We start from the raw sequence: 21,121 nt of genomic DNA, 5'->3' as shown, positions 1-21,121 counted from the left end.
CCAAGAGTTGGAGCCACGGAGCCATGGGTAGCGAAGCGAGGGAGGTCAAGAGAAAGCTGGCTGCGGTTGTCAATGAATGAATGAATGTGGAGCACTCAATTGTCAGTCTGCACTGAAAAGGCTTCCTTAGAAAATTACAGAAAGGTAATTATTAAATGGCGCCCAACTAGGGAGGGTTTCTAAGTTATGTAAATTTTAAATTATAAGAAAGATGAAGGTCTTACATGGAAAATTAATTACTTATTGGTAAAATATGGTTAAGAAATCAAACTTCGATCTGTTTCCTCTTAATTTTTAGTTATTTTTCTAGCTTATATTTCAATTTTCTTAAATTTGAATTCCCTTTTAAGCCCACCTTCTTCCTGTGCATCATTTACAAGGTTTCATAGTTACCCGCTGCAACAATGACTGACATTTGATTGCCACAGGAATACGGTTTGGCCATTTCAACTTCCCCCTTTCCGCATTCCACATTATTACGGCATAACAGGCGTTGCCCATAACTACGACAATTTCAATTTCAATTTCGATTGCCAAGCCAGAGAGTGTGACAAGTGTCGACCATTATCAAGTATACGCCACCTGATCACGACTGCAAGAGACACCCAACCAGCCCCCCCCCTGCATGACGCACGTGCGTCAATTGCCACCGAATTAATTGGGCGCACTCATGAGACTGTCAATTAGCAGAATCAAGCAAATTTATGGCCAACAGCAAAGCGAAATGTAACACAAAAAATCGAATCAAGAAATATCAAAAGATATATATATATATATACATCTGTCGTTCTGTCAATTTGTGAGGTCGAGCAGAAAACGCGTGGCCAGCCCATAAAAAAGATGCTAACAAAAAAATTGCCAGCGAAGAAATTTGATAGAATAGAAGGCGAGCCAAAAAGAAAATACTTTTGTGAAGAGCAAGAGAATGTCAAAAATTAGCAACGAAAATAAATGAGCCTCGAGAGATAGAAAAAGTCATTCTAAAGACAGAAAAGAAAACTTTTCGTGAAGTTTATTATTTTCCCCGCCTTTCCAACCAACTCTTTCTATACATTTTTTTAGCTTTGCTTGGCCAATTTCTGCCTTATCTCCGCTTCGGACAACAAAAGAAACCGGAGAAGTAAAATAAAAAAAGCTGAAGATTTATTTAAAAAACTTGTCGCTAATTTTGACAACAATTTGCAATTTGGGCCTCCTACTTCGCGGCAAAGTTTCGCTAAGGCATCTTAATGATGGCTAATTAAAAATCTCAACTGCCACAAACTGACTTTTTTGTATCTACTGGGCTAAAAATAAAAAAAAAACGCAAAATATAAAACCAGATAAGTCTGTCATGGCAATTAAACAAAATCATTTCGTGTTGTATCGCTTGTGTGTTTGTTTGGAAAACAAAAGATTGTTTCAGCCGCGTTTATAAATAGCCCGTTGAGAGGGCCAAAAATATCCCAAAGTATCTCGAAGATATGTGCTGCGGCATGCGGATAGACAGACAGCTAGTCAGACAAGTGCTTTTGTTATTTTCGAATGGAAATGGAAATGGAAATGCTCGAGCAGCAGCTGAAAGCAAAAGTTGCCCACGCATTTTCCAGGAAAAGCAGCAGGGAGCGGAGGGGGAGAAACATTTTCGGGGCTCTGGCGGAAAAGGAAGCCGCAAACAAATTACTGCCTCCCAATGACAGCTGTAGAGGAACAATTGCAACGACAAGCATCCCACAAAACGCTCGCCAGAACTGAGAAATCAAATTTTTCTATGCCAACGGAAAGTCAATAAATACTCAGCTATGTAAATACCCTAGGAAAAGTTAGGGGAGATACTAAATAAATATAATGAAAATGAAGAAGATTTTCGAGTTTGCTTATAGGAAAGATATAAGCTTTTATGAAAAGTAATTACCAAAACATTTTATAATCTAATGCAGGGTATCATCACCCAACCTAACTTAAAACCAACTTAGACTTTGTGTTTTCCGCAAGGACATTTCCCCATTGAAAACTAAAAATCGCCCAGCAAAAAAGGCAGACAAAACAAAACACAGACCCGCAGAGAAAGACCAAGAACACAATAACAAACAGAGAATGGCATAATAGGCTTTGTGGGCGTTCACCAGTGGTGGGCGTGGTTGGGCAAGGGCAGAGCTGAAAAAGGGGGAAAAGCGCAATCAAGCGTTTCTACATAGTTTTGCTGAGAAACAAAAATACAGCAAAAAAAGAATTACAACAAATTTTCTACTACAATGCCTACAAAACACTAACAACAAAAAAGAAACAACTTTACACAAGGCTTTTCCTCAGCTGGAAAAAAGGTAAAAAATCATAAAAATTCCTAGGAATACGAGTGGATAAAACGCAATGCTCATAAAAATTGTTACGCACATTGGGCAAAAGGCAGCAGCATGTGTGTGTGAACCCCAAAGGGTCCCCCGGAAAAAAAGAACCCACACCTGAATTGAGATGGGGAAAGCATGGAAAGGCACCTTCTGTTCATGCAAAAATTGAAAGAAAAAAAAATACAAATTTCCACATTACACTTTTCCCATTTCATTTCTCATTCTCTTAGTCTTTTTTTTGCCTTTTTGAATGCCTGCAAGTGTCAGTAAAATTTAATGAAAATTTTAGCCTTCCGAGAAAAATGTACACAAAACGATGAAAATTTATAAATTATAAACGCCTGCTAAAGGAAAACTAGATGAGCCGCCAAAAGAGACGAAAATTTTACATTTGCATTTAATTAATGTTCATTAAATATTTACAAATTGCGGTAAATTACCGCAAAATGTTTCGGGAAGCAAAGTAAAACGGTGCGAAATTCGGGGGGAGCTGAAGGCATCAAAGTGTGTGGGAATAACAGTAACTGCAACTGGCTCGTTCTCACTCTGTCCATTTGTATGTCAATAAAGATTAGGGTGACTCACTGTTCATTAAACAGAATAATTTTCCTTTTAAGTAATTAAATTGTTAAAAATTTTAAAATATATAAAATAATGGTCTAAAAAGTACATTTCATATGTTTTTCTATAAGATAATATTTTAAAAAATTTATATGTTTCATTCACAAAACACCCTACTATATGTGTTTGACTACCTAAGTAAGTGTGTCCGGTGCATTTCACATTCTGCGGTGCCATTCGGTTGGTTTCGTGCGAATTTTCGGTTCTATTTGGTTCGATTTGATGCGTGTTCCGCTGCGGTTGGCACTTGGAATCGTCATAGATGTTGGACATGTATGCTTTAAAGGGGGTCAAAGGAGTTGATGGGGGGCCGAGGGTTAAGGGGTCGAAACTGTGTGCAGTGACAGTGGTCAGTGTTGTTTGAAATTTCGGTTTTCGTTATTGGATTTGCGGTGAGAGAATCTCTCTGTAATGGGGGAAAAGTCAAAAGTAAATAGAGGAAAATAAAGTTCAAGGCGAGATTGGATGGGTTTTACTATGCTCTTTTACTATGTCAGTCCAAGAACAAAGTTTAAGAGAAATGCTTGGTAATTTAAGGAAAAGCTAATCATTTTCTTCCCTGCCTTAACCCACAGTTCCTTAGATACTTAGAGGACATGCTTCGCCTCCCTTAAATACAAGTATAATTAGTTTGAGATGCTCTGCACATGCAATTGACAATTGCAGATCCTATCGAAGGTGCAATAAATCAATCAGTGTCCCTGACAGGTGATCAAATAAATTAAATTTCTCAATTATATGGAAGAAGCCATAGCCGACGTCGAGACAAAGGCCATAAACCACTTTGGAGTCTGGCCTGGCCTGGTAGTAATTGCCATGAGTGAGCAGATTTTCCAGCCCATTTGGTAGCTTTGCGTCAATGGCGTACGGCGAACTTAATTTGCGAAATATGCAAAACTTAATAATAAATACAGAATTTTTGGTATGCCGCGGCGTCGGATCGCAATCGATTCGCCACTCAAACTGATTGCGATGGAAATGAAAAACTGCAAAAGGAAGCACAAACAAAAAACCGAATTGCGAGTTTCCCATTTTGGCATAACGATTTTCCCTCTTTTCTTTTTCTGTCTTCTTGTTTTTTTTTCTGTATTTTTGTGAACTGTGTTCGATGACAGGCAAAACGAGGCGAGCGACAATTAAAAGCGAAATAAAAACAAAAATTGAGAGAAATTGTTAGGCGATGATGTCCGAGATGATTCCACACGATACGTCACAGAACATTCAGCGTTATTCGAGTGGAAACTGTGCTCCACCTAATGAGAGGGAGGTATTCCCCCCTCTCATAAAAGGGGGACAGTCTGTAAATTCTTTAGGTTGGAGATCTTGGGTCTATGAGTGTGAATCATGCTCACGAAATTCGTGATCTGGAACCAGGTTGCGGGATGGAATCTAAGAACGAAACCCATTTCCTGGTCACTGAAAAGGAATGCGGGTTCCAGTTTGGAGAAATAAATCTTGTAGATACTTTGTATTTATCTTTTGCTTGCTCATTATTAGACTTAAAGTGATTCATTTTAAGTTTAAAATTAATATTAGAACTGCCTGCCAGTCACTTTACCATCTCTAATCGGAAGGACTCGAGCAACAAACCGACTGAAAACAAATTTTATGCGACCACGCGCCATTTGATTTCCCTCAAAAAAAAAGGGAGAAGAACCAACAGTAAAGTGGAAACTCAAATGGAAAATACTTGAAGCAGTTGCATCGACCAGTTTATCAAAAAGATGCTCCCAAAAGATTCTGCCCCCTCGAGTTATGCATTTCCCTCTAATGAACTCCGCTGCCTTTCAGCGCTTTCTTCAGTTCTTCTTCAGTTCTTATAAATTTTCCTTTTCTTTCTTTTTTTTAGCAATAAAAATCGTAATGGAGCGGGGAACATAAAACAGAACGCCAGAATGGACGCAGACGATTCTTGGAATGGGTTAAGGTGGGTTTTATGCGCGTAATTAGCGGCAATTAGGGCGGAGTGGGCGTGCGGATATTCAATATTCGGTAAACAGAGCTTAACATGGACTTCAGGCCATTCATTAAAGTCTGACAGTAAATTACATTTTTTTCATGGTCTGTGTTTGCCTTTTTCTTGTTGTATCTGTTTTTTACGTTTTTTATACTTTTTATTCACACGCCTCGAATGGCATTTGCGAAATGCAAATTACGCTAAGCAAATTAGCGCGGAAGCGCCGAAGTGCAAGCCAAGAAAAAATAAGAGATATAGGAAAATGTGGAGTGAAATTCAAGCAAGGTGTGTGCCAGGGAAATGCAAGACAAATTAGCTGGGAAATAGAGGAGCCATTTACAATAATGCGCCATGTGCGAGGGTGCCAGAGCACAATGCCAAATGAGCTGCGAACTGAAGTGCAAATAAGGAAACTAAATACCCAAAGTGGGGATATTTATGGAAATTACTTGGTGTGACTCATTTGGCCAGGAAATAAAGTCCGTGAAACGGGTTTAAACTTACAGAAACCTAACTAAACCAAACTTAAACCATAAATACTTAAAAATTTACCCTCTAACTTAGTTATTTCTGTAAAACCCACCAAGAATAACCCCTAACAATGCACTTTTAAGACATGCCAGTGCTCTTGAGCTAACTTCTTGACACCTCCAAGTCGTTACAATTAAATGTGATATATAACCAGGGAGCAGGCTGTGCCGTTGCAGCCTCTGAAGGCCCAGTTAAGTTGTTAGAATGCACAATAAACTCATTCATAAGTCGGGCGTAAAGTCTCACAGCAATTTAGCCAAAGTCTTCACACCGCGACTGACTCGCCCACAAATCAAATTGCAATCCCCAAAGGGCCAAGGCAAGCTGAGCTGGGTTGGGTTATAGCTGAGATGGGTTATATTGATGCACTTGAAGAAAAGTATGGGAACTAGAACTTTAAGAAGTGATCTGTAATTAACAGCCTTTGAAATTAAAGGGATTTTAGGAAGACTTTTTGATTTTTCTTATCGTATAATGATGAGATTCCTCATATAAAGAATCTTAATGTAAATTCTCTTTTTTAAGATTAAATAGTATTTTTTAAATATTTTTTCAAACTTCAGGACTCTGAATTCTGAGAGTGTTTGAAGTGAAGGGAAAGGGAAACAGGAAACGCGATGAGCAGACCGACACCTGGCCTCTGCGCTCATGACAAACTGCCACTCCAGGCGTGGCTGGGAAAGCGTTGGGAAAGCGCGGCAGTATAAGCAAAAGGGGGCAACGGGCGGTGTTGGGCAATTGAAAAATGACGCTCGGCCAGCCGGTGGAAATGCATTCAGCAAATGAAGCCGCCCCAAAAGCAAGAGCACGTGAACCGAGCAAACAAGACACAAAAAGGCAGCATCGCCAGCTGTGGGAATTCAGACTGAATGCGACCGATATGTCAATATGCAGACTGCTGTTTGAATTTATATATTTTTTTCCTCTTTTTTTTTATTGTTTTATTAGCCATCCACTAATTGCAAAAATTTGTTTCGCATTTAGCCGGCGAGCCAACGGAGCCAAAGGCAAATAAAAAGGGCCATAGAGAGCGTGTGTTTGTGGTTTTGCTGCTTTATGGTCATTAATTATTTGAAAAAAAGTTATCAGCGATTTGGGTTCCCGGTTACCTGATGCTGATGATAAAATTATAAAGCATTTCGTGTTGACCCTCAGCTCGGCTGGGCACTAATTGAAAATGGCAACTGGGTTGTAGAAAAATACTCACTTTTTTTCCTGTGATATTTGTTTATTTTATTTGCCGTGGGTAAAGTTGCATTTGCTGCGATAAGCGGCAAAATCACAACTGATAAAAGAAATAAAAGTCAAACAACAGAATGTTATGTAAATAGTAATGAGATAGGGGAAGAGAGTGAGCTGATAGAGGAGATTCTCTTTAGTTTAAAATTGGGGAATTAGTGGTGGGTAATTAAATAAAATAAGTTGATTTTCCATTGTCAGCTTTGTTTAGTATAAGAAAACTAACTTTTGCTAAATAGCTGATCTATAATTTATTGACAAAGTGAAAAGCAGCTTTAAGTGACTTTTATTGTTCTCAAAAGTATTTATTTTAAATATTTACCTACAGTCCATACCCTATATGTATATTGATTATTATAACTAGGAAAATGCAAAGTCCACTCATATTGTCTACTTAATACTATATACCACTCAAATGAATCACGTTTACGGCTGTGTCATTTTGGCTTATCAAACATTCCTCTTTCCTTTTTTTTCTGTTGATAAGAAAAAAACACAGAAAATTACTCCAAAATGAGAATGTTGGGATAAAAATGGCAACCAGCTGAATTGCCAATGTTATCTGCGAAACCAAAAACAGAAACAGAATTCTTTCGGCCAAGAGTTATATCGAAGAAAACCGTTAACTAACAGCCGTTAGCTTTGATTTAATTAGCAGATTTTTGTTTGCCTGCTACCGTTTATCAAACTCAAACTCAAACTGAAACTCTTAAAAAGAAGCAAACACACGACTTTAGCATCTAACTGTGACCATGGCGATGGGGGATTTCAGATTTCTAGCTGTTTGACTTTTTCGTCTGCGTTTCTTTCACTGGCTCTTAAAGCAGGTTTTCCATTTGGCCTTTGGCTTAGGCCACACACTGAACTGCTGCTCGAGTGCCCAGCCAAAGCCGCACAAGTCGCTCTCTATATGTTTGGCTTTGTGTGTCAGTGTTTGAGGCATACAAATATGAATAAGCAGTACAGTGAAGGCTAGCGAAAGGGGAAGTTTCTCTGGGTTTAAGAACTGCAAGATTAAAAAGTTGAAAGTCTTACAAAACCAGTGATCTTTGTAGTGTATCTTTTTGTTAGCAAAGATAGCAATACTATTTACTTCACCTTATCGTATCTCTACTGTACAAAGGTAAAGTAAAACATCGTGCAAAGAGAAATATGCATGATGTTGTTGTTTTTTGTGATTATTCCTCTCTTTTTTGCGGCTGCTGCGTGTAAAATCAATAAATTCGAGCGGGTTCAGAGGTGACGACAACGTCGAAAATGCCTATGACCTTCAGGCCTCTGGCTGACCTTCGCCATGGCCCCCAACTTTGGCCCCATTCCCTTGCCATGTTACCATTTTCCAACTTGGCAATTAAATTTTTGTACGTAATTTTTTACACTCTTTTTTGTGCGTTTGCTGGCCGGCACTTCTTAATTATCGCTGTTAAGCTGGTTATGGTTTGTTTTTGCGGGCTTTATGCTTTGGCTTTTTGTTCGAAATTTATTCCCCTCAGCAGTGGCATTCATTAATTTCTTGCCTTATTTGCTGCCCTCGCTGCGGCTCTTTTCGGTTATTGATATTAATAAAAAAAAACTTTTCTTTCTCAGAGCCAGAGCCAGAAACACAGATCCGCCAGCGAACGCTGTTGCTCAACAAGTTACGTAAGAGGGGCCAAATAATGATGCGTTGGTGGGGATTTTCTGTGTGTGTTTCTTTGCTTTTAGCCCGGTTTCGAGAACAACAAAACAAAAGATTAAGCTTTGAGGGATTAGGATTACAGACCTTGTGTACCAGGCAAACAAATGGGGAAGTCTCTGTGCCAAAGCAGAGATAAGCGGGGGAATTATGGAATTTTAGTTTCTGAATTTTCAATGCCTGTGTTATCAGAGTTAAAGCTTGAAGAAACCTTAATGAAAAGTTTGGTGATTTGAAATTATATTTAGTAAATTAATTTAGAAAAATATCATAAGATTATTGTTCCTTTAATTCGAGAAGTTTGTCATTTAAATAATGCTTAATCTTTTTTCTTATTACATCTTCTTAAGTGATAACTTTATCTTAATTGCCTTTTAATTTTGCATTTTATATGTTTACCTACTAAACTTTAGGTTGACCAACTAACTTTGGTGGCTTTAATTGCACAGTTTGGCATTGACTACAAACCTGCAATTCAAAATGTTCGCTTGCCTTGAACTTTAACTCAATTGTCTTTGTGTGGGCAGCCTTGCATTTGTGTTTTGGTCTTTTCTAGGTCACCTTTTTTTAGGTTTTTTTCATATATTTTTAGGGGATTTACTTGCCATATTTGGGTAATGGCTAAAGACAAAAACATTTATAAACAAGTCTTAATGGTTAATAACTTTAGATCAATATGTTCAAGTCCGGTTGAGCTTAACTTGTTTAAATAGTAATCACTGATCAAGATCATTTATCTGTATTTCTTCCGCCTTGTAGCTTGTTAAGTACTATCATATGTAATTAAAAACTAGATAAAGTGCTTATTATTGTATATTTAACATTTTGATGTACTTTAATCCCATCAACATAGATTTATAATTAATAAATAAACCATCTTTTGGAGGTCTAGGAGCCTAATATCAAGTTTTGATAGGAGCTAATAGAAATTTACTCTTGATAATGCTAAGGAAACGGTTGAGGTCACGAAATACTCATTATTTAGGTGATGGTTCACCTTTATTTAAGATCTTCACTTTCTATCTTCAACCTCTTTTAATAGATATCCCTATGTACTTGCCAAAATCTATATCTTAAAAATGATTTATCTACCAACTTACCATCTTTAGCATTTGTTGCCGTTGTTGTTGTTGTTGTTGTGGTGGCCATAGCTTTAGTTTTTGACTTTGTTGTTGGTGTTGTGCAGACAGAGGCCGCTGCCGACGCCGACGTAGCTGCCTTGTAGAAAGCTGTTGTTGTTGTCGATGTGGAGGATGTTAGATTTGTTGTTTTTGTTGTTTCCACGGCGCCAGCAGCTGACAAGCTACGTGAACAGTACATTAGTCACCTGTTCTTTACAGGTGCAACAAGGGAGAGGGGGTGGCAAGTGGGTGGTTTGAATATATATATGTATGTTTATAACAGCTGATAAGGAGGAAAAAACGTGAAATTTTTAATAAATGTGAGTAAGGGGTGATTAACCAGGAAGTGCAGATAGTTAAAACAAAGACTAGGCTGGGAAATTGGGACAAATTGGGTGCCCTTTTGTTTAGTTTAAGACATTAAACTGTTATTTGTTGATTAATAAGAAGTATTTGTTAGTTTTGTTTAAATATATTTGTGTTCCTAAGTTCTTTCTTTGTTTTAAAATTTAAATGCTTTTTAATTTTTAATTTTGGGCACTCTTCTCCACGTTCTCCCTTTTGGCTCACTTTAATATGCAAAAACTTTCTTTTAAACAATTTTCTCTTAGATATTTTCTAGCACACTGGCAGCTGCCTTTTTTTTATAATTATTTTTATCAAATTTATTTTTGTTATTATTTTCGCTTGTTCTTTTTTGTTTTTATTTTATTTTTGTTGCATGTGCGTCGGTGTTTATGTATGGGTGTGTAGGTGTGTGTGTGAGTTGGTGTGTTTATATGAGCGTGTTGGTGCACTGTGTTTGTTGTTGTTGCTAGTGACGCGTACGCGTGTTCTCTCACTCGCACCTGAACGATTTCACTGGCCCGTTGTGTACGCGCACGTTTCTAGCAGCCGCTGCACATGTTTTCGTTAATTTTACGCGTTTATTTGTTTAGTTTCTTGTATAATTTCGCAATTGTTTTTTTACGGACTCGCGGAGCGAGCACGAATTTGGTCACACCACATCGCCAGTGTGGTCAGATGGGGGTTAGGATGAAAATACCTAGCGGTGCGGCGGAAAAAAATACCAAAACATATGGCTAGGATGGAAATACTGCTGGCGCTTAACAGCACGCGGGTAACAGTAAGCTGTTAAGTTTCTTTATTTTGAAATTTGAATTTAAAATGGCGCTTTGAATAGAAACTTTTATTCTTATTTGAAATTATATTTTGCTATCTTATCATATCAAATAAATTAGCGCACAAATATATATATATCACTTGTGATAGATGATAATCTGTTAGGCAACAGTTTATAAAAATTAACTTATCAGGCCACTCCATGACTGACCTAAAGGCCACTTGTCTGGCAACTCTATCATAATATTTAAACACTTTTAGTTAACGGCTATTTTTTGCTTATAAGTTTAAAATTAAGAAAAACTTGTTAATAAGCTGTAGTAAAGAGCATTTCCGCAGAACTTAACATTTGTCATATATTAAAGTTGTAGCTATGAAAGTTAACGGTACTCTTTTTAATATTATTATATTAAATTATTAATATTAACATATTAAAAAATATTTTACAAACCTAAAAATCATGAATTTTAAACTATAATAAAAAGACAATGCCTATTAAATTATAAAATAATTATTAAATGAATTCATTTTCATTAACTTAACAAATTGGTTTGAAATTTAGAAAAAAGTTCTAAAAATTTCGATTTTTCAAAGTAGGTTAACCGCCTTTTAAAATTATTTTCCTTACCTCTAAACTCTATTCCAAATACTAAAATATTTCAAAAATTTTCTTCCCCAAACGACCTCGGCTTACAATTTTCACACTTCTCCGCAATTGTCTTAGCCAAACCCCCAATTTTACTCGAAAATTTTGGCCAAAATCGATGACCTTGACAACAGAAAATATGACACAAATATTGCGGCGTTAAAAAACAGCAATAAAAAAAGGGCAACAACAAGCGGCTTAGTTTGATAAGTGAGGTAATTTCGTATGACGGAGATCGCCTCACATCTCCCACTCGCTCCCAGCTCTTGCTGTTGCTGTTGTTGTTGTTGTTGTTTTTGTCACCCACTTTGCCTGGGCGTTTTATTTATTTTTGATTTTTTAGTATTCCGCACGATTGTTGAGTGAAAGTTGCCACCGTTTAGAGTAATGTTTTTTTGTTGCTAGTGCCACGCCCAGGCCACGGCGCCTTATCGCCGCCACCTGTCGCTGGATGTGAGCGAGGTGTTAATTCGACAGGCAATTGTGTAAAAAAAAGAGTTCGCCTAACAATTGCATAATATGAAAAAAGCTGAAACCGAAACTCGAGCAAATTTGGGGCCAAGATAAAACAAAAAACAAAAAACAAAAAACAAAAAAAGAAAGAAAGAAAAAACAATTAACCAAGTCCAAGAAAAGCCATAAAAATCGACAGAACCGAAATGAGTTTTGGGGGAAAACGTGTTCGAAATCAATTTGGCGCTGCAGAATTAAAAGCCACAGTCTGGGGGTCATAAAAGAACATAAAAAGATCGCTTACGCAGATCCCAGAGAGCCAAGTCAATGTCCTTAGCCAAAGCCAATTCGATCTTTGATTTCTTTTGATGCCCTAAAAAGGGCTTAATCAGATGGGCAGGCCATCAGTTTATAAAGTTAAAGTTAAGTTTAAAGGAAAAGATGGCTAAAATTATACATTCTGTAGCTCTTATAGTTACTTAGAAAGACTTTTCTTGATTTAAGATTGTTAATATTTCCTTTAAGTTCCTTCTATAGAGCATCCCAGCCTTGTCTTCCTCAATCTCTCCTTCCTTACCTCACATGTTCTGCTTTTTTATTAACATCTTTGCTTGGTGCCTCGTATAAAGTCTTAGCCCTTTGCAGGTTTGGCCTGTTTGCAGAGCTCTTGCTGGCCAAAAGGGCCCAAGAACAAGTTCTGCTGGACCAGATCGATCGATCACCATATGAAAGTGCCCGCCTGAGCAGGAGATAAGTTTTCCTTCTATTCACAGCGGCGTTTCTCAACCTCTCTCCCTACCTTAGTTTGACCCATTTAACTACATTTAAATGGACTCATTTGCATAGAACACATTTGGACTTTTGTTTGGCCGCATTTGTGGGCGTTTTGGTTCGGTTTTTCTGTGCATTTCTAATGAATTATTAACCCAGAACCAAAGGGGGAAAACGCATCCCAGAGATGCATCTTCCCTGCAGACCACTGACTGCCGGACCAAAGCTAATTGACTCTAAAAATAGCCGGAGCAGGTTTCTCTGTCCAGTCTGGGTCTGCATCTTCAGTCTGAGTCGCGGAGTCTGGGGAACGGGTTTCCATCGAAGACCAAAGACTTTAAGATCCACCATCATCCAGCCCAAATGGGTTTCTTTTGGTAGGAGAGCGTTTAACCAAACAAGAAAACGAGAAAAATCTGCTGATCAAATGTCGTTGTCTGCCATCGAGTCAACAAGGAATGAGAGTGAAAAAAGGTGGAAAAGTGCCTGAAAAGGGGGAGGGTATATATAGTTATATACTCAAGTCGATGATCAGGGACAAAGTGTACTTAGGACCTAATCGCCAATCTCTGTACAGTTGGGCAATCTAAGTGGTTTCTGGAAGTAAGTTTTGGGTTTTTCCTGGTTTCTTAAATCCTGGAAAATATCTTACATAGGTTTATTATCGAAGATAAAGATGGCCAGAAAATATATAAATATTTGTTTAGGATTTAGAAACCTTTCTTAGTTAGAAAATCTTAAGCAGAAAATGTTGGGAAGAATGTAAACACCTTTTCAGCCATTTTAAGGAAGTTAATAGAAAGTTGAAAACTTCTTTTTTATTTTCACAAACTAAATTTAAATCATTTTGAAACTCCACTGATTGCATTTCCAACCCAAGAAAACCAAATACTGATACTCGATAAGACTACAAACATGATTGATGTGGTTCCTCCTGCTTTTAACCCTCTTTTTTATAGCCCCAACCACTTGGCCAATTACAAGTGCAGCTTGTTGTGAAGCCTCTTGGCCCAAACCCTTTCCAGTGTGTGCAAACCAAGTCCAAGTTGGTCCAGTTCAATGACATTCAGTTCAAGAATTGGCCAAGAAGATGGTAGTTGATACTACCACTTTTCTCCATCTCTCATTGGCTCTGTTGGCTTGTTTGTCTGCCAACAAAGTCAACGGCGACTGCGCAGCCGGCGGTTTGTATAAAATGCGTTGGGCCTAAAGAAATTTCAAACAGTTGCGGCCGTGAGGCGCTAGTGAACGCATCTTGAAATCGAAAATATATATATATATATAGAGAAAATAGTTTTTGAATCGGGAAAATGAAGGCTGCTGCGTTGATCCTGGTTTTCCTGGCTGTAAGCCAAGGTAGAGTGCTGAATTTGCCCAAGGAGGCGGTTGATATTCCTGTGACCATTGTCGAGGATAAGCAGCCACCAGTGGCCCTGTCTTTGGTTAAGGAGGAGCCCAAGCTGGAGGAGATCAAACCTATTGTCCAGGAAGAGAAAGCCAAGGAGCTGAAGGAGGAACTTAAGCCAGAAATTAAGGAGGAGATTCTGCCTGAAGTTCCAAAAGAGATTAAGCCAGAAATCAAGGAAGAAATTAAGCCAGAAATTAAAGAAGACTTAAAGCTGAAAGAGCAGCGGCTTAAGGAACAGATTGAAGAACAGATTAAGAAGCAGATCAACCAGAAGCTCAAGGAGAAGCCCTCGGAGCTCAAGGAGAAATCTCTGGAAGCCAAAGAGCAACCTCAGGAAATCAAAGAAGAAATCAAACAGGAAACTCCAGAGATCAAAGAGGACACTAAGCCCCTAGAGGAACCTGCCCAAAACATCTTAAAAACTCTGCCTGCTGAAGAGACTGTGGCTGTGCCTGCCGAGGAACCCTCTCCCTTGGAGCAAGAGCAATCCGAAACTCAAGATGCTGCCCATCCACAGGTCCGTCAAGCCACCCAGGCCACTCCCACCCAGCAGAGTACCACCCAGGGCAACTTTGTGCAGCAACTCATCCAGAATTCCCCCATTGGTCAGTTCCTGAATCAGTTCCAGCCTCAACCAGCTGCTGCTGCTCCTGCTCCAGCTCAGGCCCAAGCGGATGATGCAGCTGCTGCTGCTGCTCCTGCCACTCCTGCTCCCACCGTTCCTGGCTTCCTGAATCCTCAGGCTGCCATTACCTCCGCTCAGCAGGCTGTCCAGAATGCCGCCCAGACTGCCGTCAATGCCACCACTCAGGCCTTCCAGGGTATCCAGCAGTTCGCCAGCAATTTGGGTAATCAGTTCCAGAACACCTTGTCCAGCTTGACTGGCCAGCAGCAGGCAGTGTCCACCACTCCACGGCCACCAGGTCCCATTCAGCAGTTCGTGAACAATGTCTTTGGAGGAAACAACAATGCCTCAGCCGCTGCTCCTGCCCAGCAAAGCACCAATCCTCTCCAGGGAATCATCAACTTCCTGGGTGGTAATCGTCCACAGAATGCCCCAGCTGCCGCTGCACCAACTCAGGCCCCGGAAAAGCCCGCCGTAGATGATAAGATCGAGCCTGCCAAGGATGAGGTGGCTGAGTTTGTCCCGGAATCCGAGAACGAAGTGCGTCATAGTGGCGAAGCTATCGACGATTCCTTCGAAGAGGCTGGCGTTCCTTCCAACGAGGTTATTGTGGTCAACGATGATGCCGGCGAGGGCGGAGAAGTCGTGGATCCTGTCCAGCCAGTGGCCACCGATGCTGTGGCTCTTTAAGGGATTTTGACTGTATAGTTAACCCTAAGCCAACCGACTGATGCCATTTTCGCAGAGATTTTTCGATTTATTTTGAGAATGAAAAAGGAAAATGCTTCTTTAGTTTTCTAAGTGCATGCACCGCAACAAATTATTTATTTCATACTCAGCCCAGGAATTTATCTATAATAAAATGAGAGAAAACCGATCATTAAATAAAATAAATAACTTAAGGAAATTAGTTTATTAATGGGAGAAGGGTTTTGAGATGATAAGAAACTCCCCTAAAAAGAAAACAGTTTTTGAATTTATTCAAAAATTATCTCATATTTATTTGAATTATTTCCATTTTCTTGATTTATTATTTTGATGTTGTTTTAGTTTTGTTTTGTTTTTTGTTTCACATTAAGGTGGTTCAATAGCTCAAAAATGGTTACACGATGTAACTTACATCAACCGAGACGAGAGACGCGCAGTAAATGTACATTCATATAAGGCTAAGTATCTGAAAAGTTCCGAACTTAGGCGAGAGAACGAAGGCTTCCAATTTAAACTAGATGTCGCAGCTGGAGTTGAACTTATGCCCAAAAATATTTAAGCTAGTTTTTCTTTTCTTTTTTTGTTTTATATATATATATTTCGATTTTTTTTGCTGAAATTGCATTTCAATTTTTCACGTTTTAGTTATTCTTTAGCTAAGGTTTCTTTGGGGGTTTTCTTTTAATTAGGCTTGCCTTAAGTAAGTTTGTGAGTTCTTGAGCTGGAGAATGGTTCTACTTAAAGTTAGTTTCTTGGGGTTTTTTTGAGTGGGAAGAAGGAGGGGGCAGTGAAGGGGACTTGGGGCAGTGTTCTATTGTTTCTGTGAGATTTTTGATATATATATTCGTAATGCTTGGAAAACTTGATCGTTGAGCAGTGAGTTACAGGTGAGGGAGCAAGACAGAGAGAGAGAGATAGATATTGAGAGATGGTGATTCTAAGAAATGATTTAGTTACTTAGCCAAGTTAAGTCTTTTTCGAGATTGGTACATGAACTTAATAAGAGTTTTCTTTTGATTTGTTCGATAGTGTCGTAGGTTAAAGTGCATAACAGGCAGAGGATATGGACCCCTCGATAAGCAATTATAGTTTCGGGGGCTTTCCCTTCCCTAGAGAGAGAGAGAGTTGAATTTATGCTAATTAAACGTTTATATAAGTAGGCCAAACATAACAGTGTCTTAAAGCGTTTCCATTTTAGCATTTCGCTCAGTGTATACATGGTAAAGTAATCGAGATATAGAGTTATAGATATAGATAGCAGCCGTTTATGCGTGTAAATATCGAGTAAATATCGAGGCATTCAATATATAATTTTGATTGATGTGGGGAGTACATAGAAAAGTATCTGGATTGGTTCTTCTGAAGCCGTTCTTGTGTTCTTGTGGGTCGGGTATACACGTATGAGGTGAATATATATATATATATATATGATAATGTATATATCGATGTAAATATATGTGTGTGTGGGTATTACAATCATATGTCTGTTCAGATACGTTTATAATGCAAGTGGTGTTAGTGTTAGTGTTAATGTTAGTGTTTATGTTAGTGTCTGTTTCTGATTCTGTTTCTGAATGTAAGTGTATATATGGCATGGCTAATATATCTTTGATTTAGCAGTTTAGCAGAGGATTACAGTTCTCTATATGAAGGTCATCTAATGGGCAGGAATGAGTACAGTTTGTTTTTCCGGCAAAAAGGTACAATACTTGTATATATCTTCGATCGGGTTCGGGTCTTTGCTATATAGCGCTAAGCTTTTGCGGCTGGACAAAATGCTCAAAATAGAAAATCAAAAACAAAATCAAAGATCAGAAAGTTCTCCCCTGGTTTTTGGTTTTGGTTTTTCCGGTTTCCTTCTTTTTTTTTTTGGTCGCATTTTATAAAAATAAAAATTCGTTTTCGTTTCTCACACTACCAAAAAATATTGCACAATCGGAATCTAGAAAATATAACGCGCTTATCAAATATCAATCGTACATAGCATAATTATCTGTATATCCCTATAAATATAATTTATATATATATATATATATATACTTCCAGTGTAGCCTAGGTTCTTGCTGGGGTAAAGTTTTCGAATTCTTGTGGGTTATATTAACATGCAGACATCAAAAAAGTTACGCGATTTTAGTTTGTATATAAGTTTCCGTTATATCGTAAGGAGTAACCATATCATATGTCTTAGATTTGCTTTTGGTTTTTAGCTGCGATTGCTGAGGGCTTAGATTAATGGCGTTGGCTTAAGGGAAAGTGGGAAATACAGAGCTTTAAGGAAGACGCTTTGAGAAAGTAAGGAAATCTGAGCTAGGAAGACTTGTAAGGGGAAAGAAAAATGTAGATTTTTACCATAAGATATTACATCAGAATCTTTGATTTATATTGAAAAAAGCATTAACAGGACATAAAATCATATTAGAACTAATCCAAACCAACGCCTTAGATCCCTTTACACCCCCTGACTAGCCAGATTATCGACTTAGTGATAGCTCCAAAGCAACTTTAGCTAGCTTAGATCGTAGATTCTTGTGTAAGTATTACATTTATCGTACATATGTATAGTATCATTGCTATTAGCATGTGTGTGTGTGTGTGTGGTTGTTGCTTGAGAGCCCCTCACCCAACTTAAGCATTGCTATATCGTATCTATATCGTATCTATATAGACAGAAGAATATGAACTAAAGGTAGCAAAACTAGACTAGAATACAGTTTGGTTTCTGCTTTGGATGTGTGGAACTCCTCCGAACTCCTTGACCCCGTTTGCTTATAAATTCGTTTCAGTTCTGTGGGGTGGCAGGATGTTGGATGACTGGGTCGCAGTGGTGGTGGCTGTGGCTGTGACTGTGGCCTTGGTGGCCACAGCTCCGCCCGGAGTGGCCATCCTCACCCGCTCACCCACTCCAGGACCCAAAATCCTGCGCTGCAGCATTCGTGCTGCACCAGATCCTTGGACTACCAAGCCAGGATTAGCTCCTTTACCACTAGATCCTCCACCATTCATGGACCATTCGTTTTGCTTGAGCAGAAACTGCTTCACATTGTACTCCATCTGAGCTATGTCCACGTTCTGGGTGGTCGTGTGCAGCTCCGCCTGAACGGATCGCGTCTTGTCCGTATCATTCGGATAGTATTTGTAGTTTAGTATATCACACGTGGGCTGTTCGGGGCAGATGAGAGCCTCGGAACCGGAGGATGTGGATTCTCCTGGTGGACTTGAATCATCTTGGCCACCTGAAATGGTCGTATATGCCACTGGCAAGCCCGATCTGGTGGTTCTTCTATAGTACGTGGTGCACATTTCCATTTTCTTGGGTGGCACAGCACTTCCCGATGGATTTTCAGGCATGGAATTGCTTGTGATATCCGTCTTGGGCGACAGGGAATCCTCTGTGGACTTCTCCGGATAGCCATTGGTTAGTTGTTGGGGTGTAGTTTTATAGCCCGAATCCATGGACAGTTTCTCTATGGATATGGAGTCCATACGATCTAGCGTGGAGTACGAGGATTGCCTCTCTGTTCCCGAATTCGAGTCACTGGTCGGCGGAGCTTGCTGCAGACTCCTCTGCTCCAACTGCTGGGTATTGTGCTGAACCCATTCCGCCACTCTGCTGAGCTGTTGTCGCCTCAGAAGGACACTTTCCTGGTAGTCAATGGCATCGCTGATGGAACTGGAGTTAGCGGAGTGTTTGGGGGAATTCACACCCGGATTTGTGGTTGATACTCCGGGCTTGATTTCAGCTTGTTCTACTTCTGGGATTTCGACTTGTGGTTCTAGAACAGGTTGAAGGGCAACATTCTCGTGAGGAGCTGCAGGTCCTTGCCAGGCTTCTACTGCCGATTGAGCATTGCTCTCCTTGCTGGTAATGATGTCCTTGCCGTCGTTGAGCTCCTCATCCAGTAGCTTCTCCCTTCGCTTGTAGATCACTGGCGTGTAGGTTTCTATGGACTCCAGGTTGTCCAGCAGGATGTTGCTTTGGCCATTCTGTTGGATTCGCATGGCGCACAGACGCGGTCCTCGGTATTTGGGATTCTCCGCCTGGAAGATGTTGAATTTTTTAGTAATTTTATAATATTTATTAATAAGTTCAAACCTTAATCGTCTTGATGAGATTCCTGTTGAAGGTCTCGAACATTTTGGCCCCCTCGCAACTGCTGGTCTTGTTGCTCCACAGACTCTGGACACTTCCCGAGTTGGTGGACTTTAGTTGAGTTCCTGATGGAGCAGCAGCAGATGTATTTCCTGGTGGAGCAGCTGGGGCAACTGGCTTAGTGGGCAGTGGTTCACAGACATCCTCCAGTTTGACAGGAGCCACTGTTAGCTGTGGAGGAGCCTGTTCCGCTTCCAAAAGACTGGGCTGAGAAACACCTGACAGCAGAGGCTTACTCGACTCATCCTCCAGTTCATCCTGGACCACGCCAACGGCACCAGCTTCGTATTTGTTCAAGAGCTGCAAGGCAGTTCCTCCGCCATCCAGAAACCGCCTTTGATAGCCGTTCCTTAGCTGACCCAGATTACTCGTCTCCAGGAGATACTTTTCCGCAGCATAGGCCCCCAGATGTGTAGTTGGATACATCATCGTCGAAGTAGTCAGCTTACCGTTGCCAAACTCCGCATTCTGACCGGGCAAAGAGGTTCTGTCACAGAGCCGATGGTGTCCCAATATCGGATTCACCATCAGATCATCCTTTTTGGCCGGCGTGAACAACTTGTCCATGTCGTTGAGATCCGAAACGGAGCTCTTGGTCTCTGAGATAACAGAATCACTTGACTTGACCATCTTCATCAGATATGGACTGTTAGTTCTTGAAGGGGAATTGAGATTACTATGACATCTGAGACAAAGTTGGGTCAGTGGCTCGTTCAAGCCCGATCCTTGGAGCTGCAATTGATGAGGCGTCTGGGTGGCCACCGAATAGGAACGCGATACATCTGCCAGGACCTGGAGATCCTGTTTGCTACACTGACACGTATCGCAGTGCTTAACCTCATTGGCCTTCAGTTCGGCCTCCAGAAATTTTGCCATTATTGTGGGCGATATCATATCGGGATTAGCTGCTTGATTCGCATTATTATTATTGCTAATATTTGTGTTGGTTTGATTGTTGCATTTGCCATTGCTGTTGGTGGTGTTGTTGTTGTTATTTGTGTTGTTGTTGTTGATAGTGTCCTTGGTGTTGTTGCTGATATTGTTGTTGTTGGCTTGATTCGATTGCTGCTGAGGATTAGTGGCCGAATTCCCGTTGGCGGCATCTGTATTTTGAGGGAAATTTGAGTATTAGTTGGGGTTTTTTAGTGTTATCTTTTGGTATTTTTGTTTGGTATTTTTTCGTAGCTTTAGGGAACTTTTTAATACATTTTTTTAAAGGTTATTAAAGATATGGATTATAGGAAAGGAGGGTTAGTAAATCATAAAACTAAAAATATTTTAAAAATTAAATATTTTTAAATAAATTAGTAAATTAAAAACGAGCTTAAACGCTAAACATTTTCATACATTTTTGTGGATTTTAAAAATTCAAATTAAAATCAATACCCTAAGATACTAATTTGCAGCAACTTTTTGTTAATAATTTATAAATTTTTGCTTTCAATTTATGATTAAAATGTAATAAGTTTATTTTAAAGTAAATCTCTTGAATTTTTACCTTTCCTTTTTCACAACAAATACAACTTTTTCCACAAGAAATTTACATCCCCCTATTAATAGGTCAAACTAGTTTCCTTCTACTAAAACAAAGCCTTTGTCAAACTAAACACTCTACCAACAGAAGCGTTCTGTGGCTTGAACCAAAAAATATGCCTCATCAAATATGCATAAATTAAAACTAACAGAAATTGCCCAAATTGATCAACAAAAAGTTTTTAGCCACAATCATGCCTCTGCAGCATGTTGGCCAACAATATGTTTACAGGA

General features: G+C 39.4%; 3 protein-coding genes across 7 annotated transcripts in view; 1 reads left to right on the top strand and 2 right to left on the bottom strand.

Annotated features, from left to right (window-relative positions):
- The window catches only part of LOC108107751 (cyclin-dependent kinase 14), a 91,566-nt gene extending 81,064 nt beyond the window's left edge, over positions 1–10,502 (bottom strand). Inside the window, exons 1-2 of one of the 3 annotated variants that reach the window (XM_017215415.1) lie at positions 10,042–10,502; positions 9,451–9,754 (exon numbers count right to left, since the gene is read on the bottom strand). In XM_017215415.1, coding sequence (XP_017070904.1) covers positions 9,451–9,670 — 220 coding nt within the window. In that variant the 5' untranslated portion in view covers positions 9,671–9,754; positions 10,042–10,502. Of the gene's footprint in view, positions 1–9,450 lie in introns of all 3 variants that reach the window. The other 2 variants (XM_017215416.1, XM_017215417.1) reach the window with 2 other exon arrangements.
- Positions 10,503–13,665: 3,163 nt separating this feature from the next.
- LOC108107939 (20-hydroxyecdysone protein) lies at positions 13,666–15,398 on the top strand. Its single transcript, XM_017215770.2, has one exon. The coding sequence runs from the start codon at positions 13,774–13,776 to the stop codon at positions 15,184–15,186; it is 1,413 nt and encodes a 470-aa protein (XP_017071259.1). The 5' UTR covers positions 13,666–13,773; the 3' UTR covers positions 15,187–15,398.
- Positions 15,399–16,337: 939 nt separating this feature from the next.
- Positions 16,338–21,121, bottom strand: part of LOC108107938 (ras guanine nucleotide exchange factor B) — a 43,116-nt gene continuing 38,332 nt past the window's right edge. For all 3 annotated transcript variants that reach the window (XM_017215769.2, XM_017215767.2, XM_017215768.2), the window contains exons 5-6: positions 19,298–20,457; positions 16,338–19,242 (exon numbers count right to left, since the gene is read on the bottom strand). In XM_017215769.2, the coding sequence (XP_017071258.1) occupies positions 17,971–19,242; positions 19,298–20,457 (2,432 nt within the window). In that variant the 3' untranslated portion in view covers positions 16,338–17,970. The remainder of the gene's footprint in view (positions 19,243–19,297; positions 20,458–21,121) is intronic.

Source organism: Drosophila eugracilis, unplaced genomic scaffold (assembly GCF_018153835.1).
Source record: "Drosophila eugracilis isolate 14026-0451.02 unplaced genomic scaffold, ASM1815383v1 contig_2088, whole genome shotgun sequence".
Taxonomy (NCBI): domain Eukaryota; kingdom Metazoa; phylum Arthropoda; class Insecta; order Diptera; family Drosophilidae; genus Drosophila; species Drosophila eugracilis.
This window is presented reverse-complemented; position numbering and strand designations above follow the sequence as displayed.

What these genes read in the sequence shown, in the direction of transcription:
- LOC108107939 (XM_017215770.2), top strand. Translation starts at nt 13,774, where the DNA reads ATGAAGGCTGCTGCGTTGATCCTGGTTTTCCTGGCTGTAAGCCAAGGT.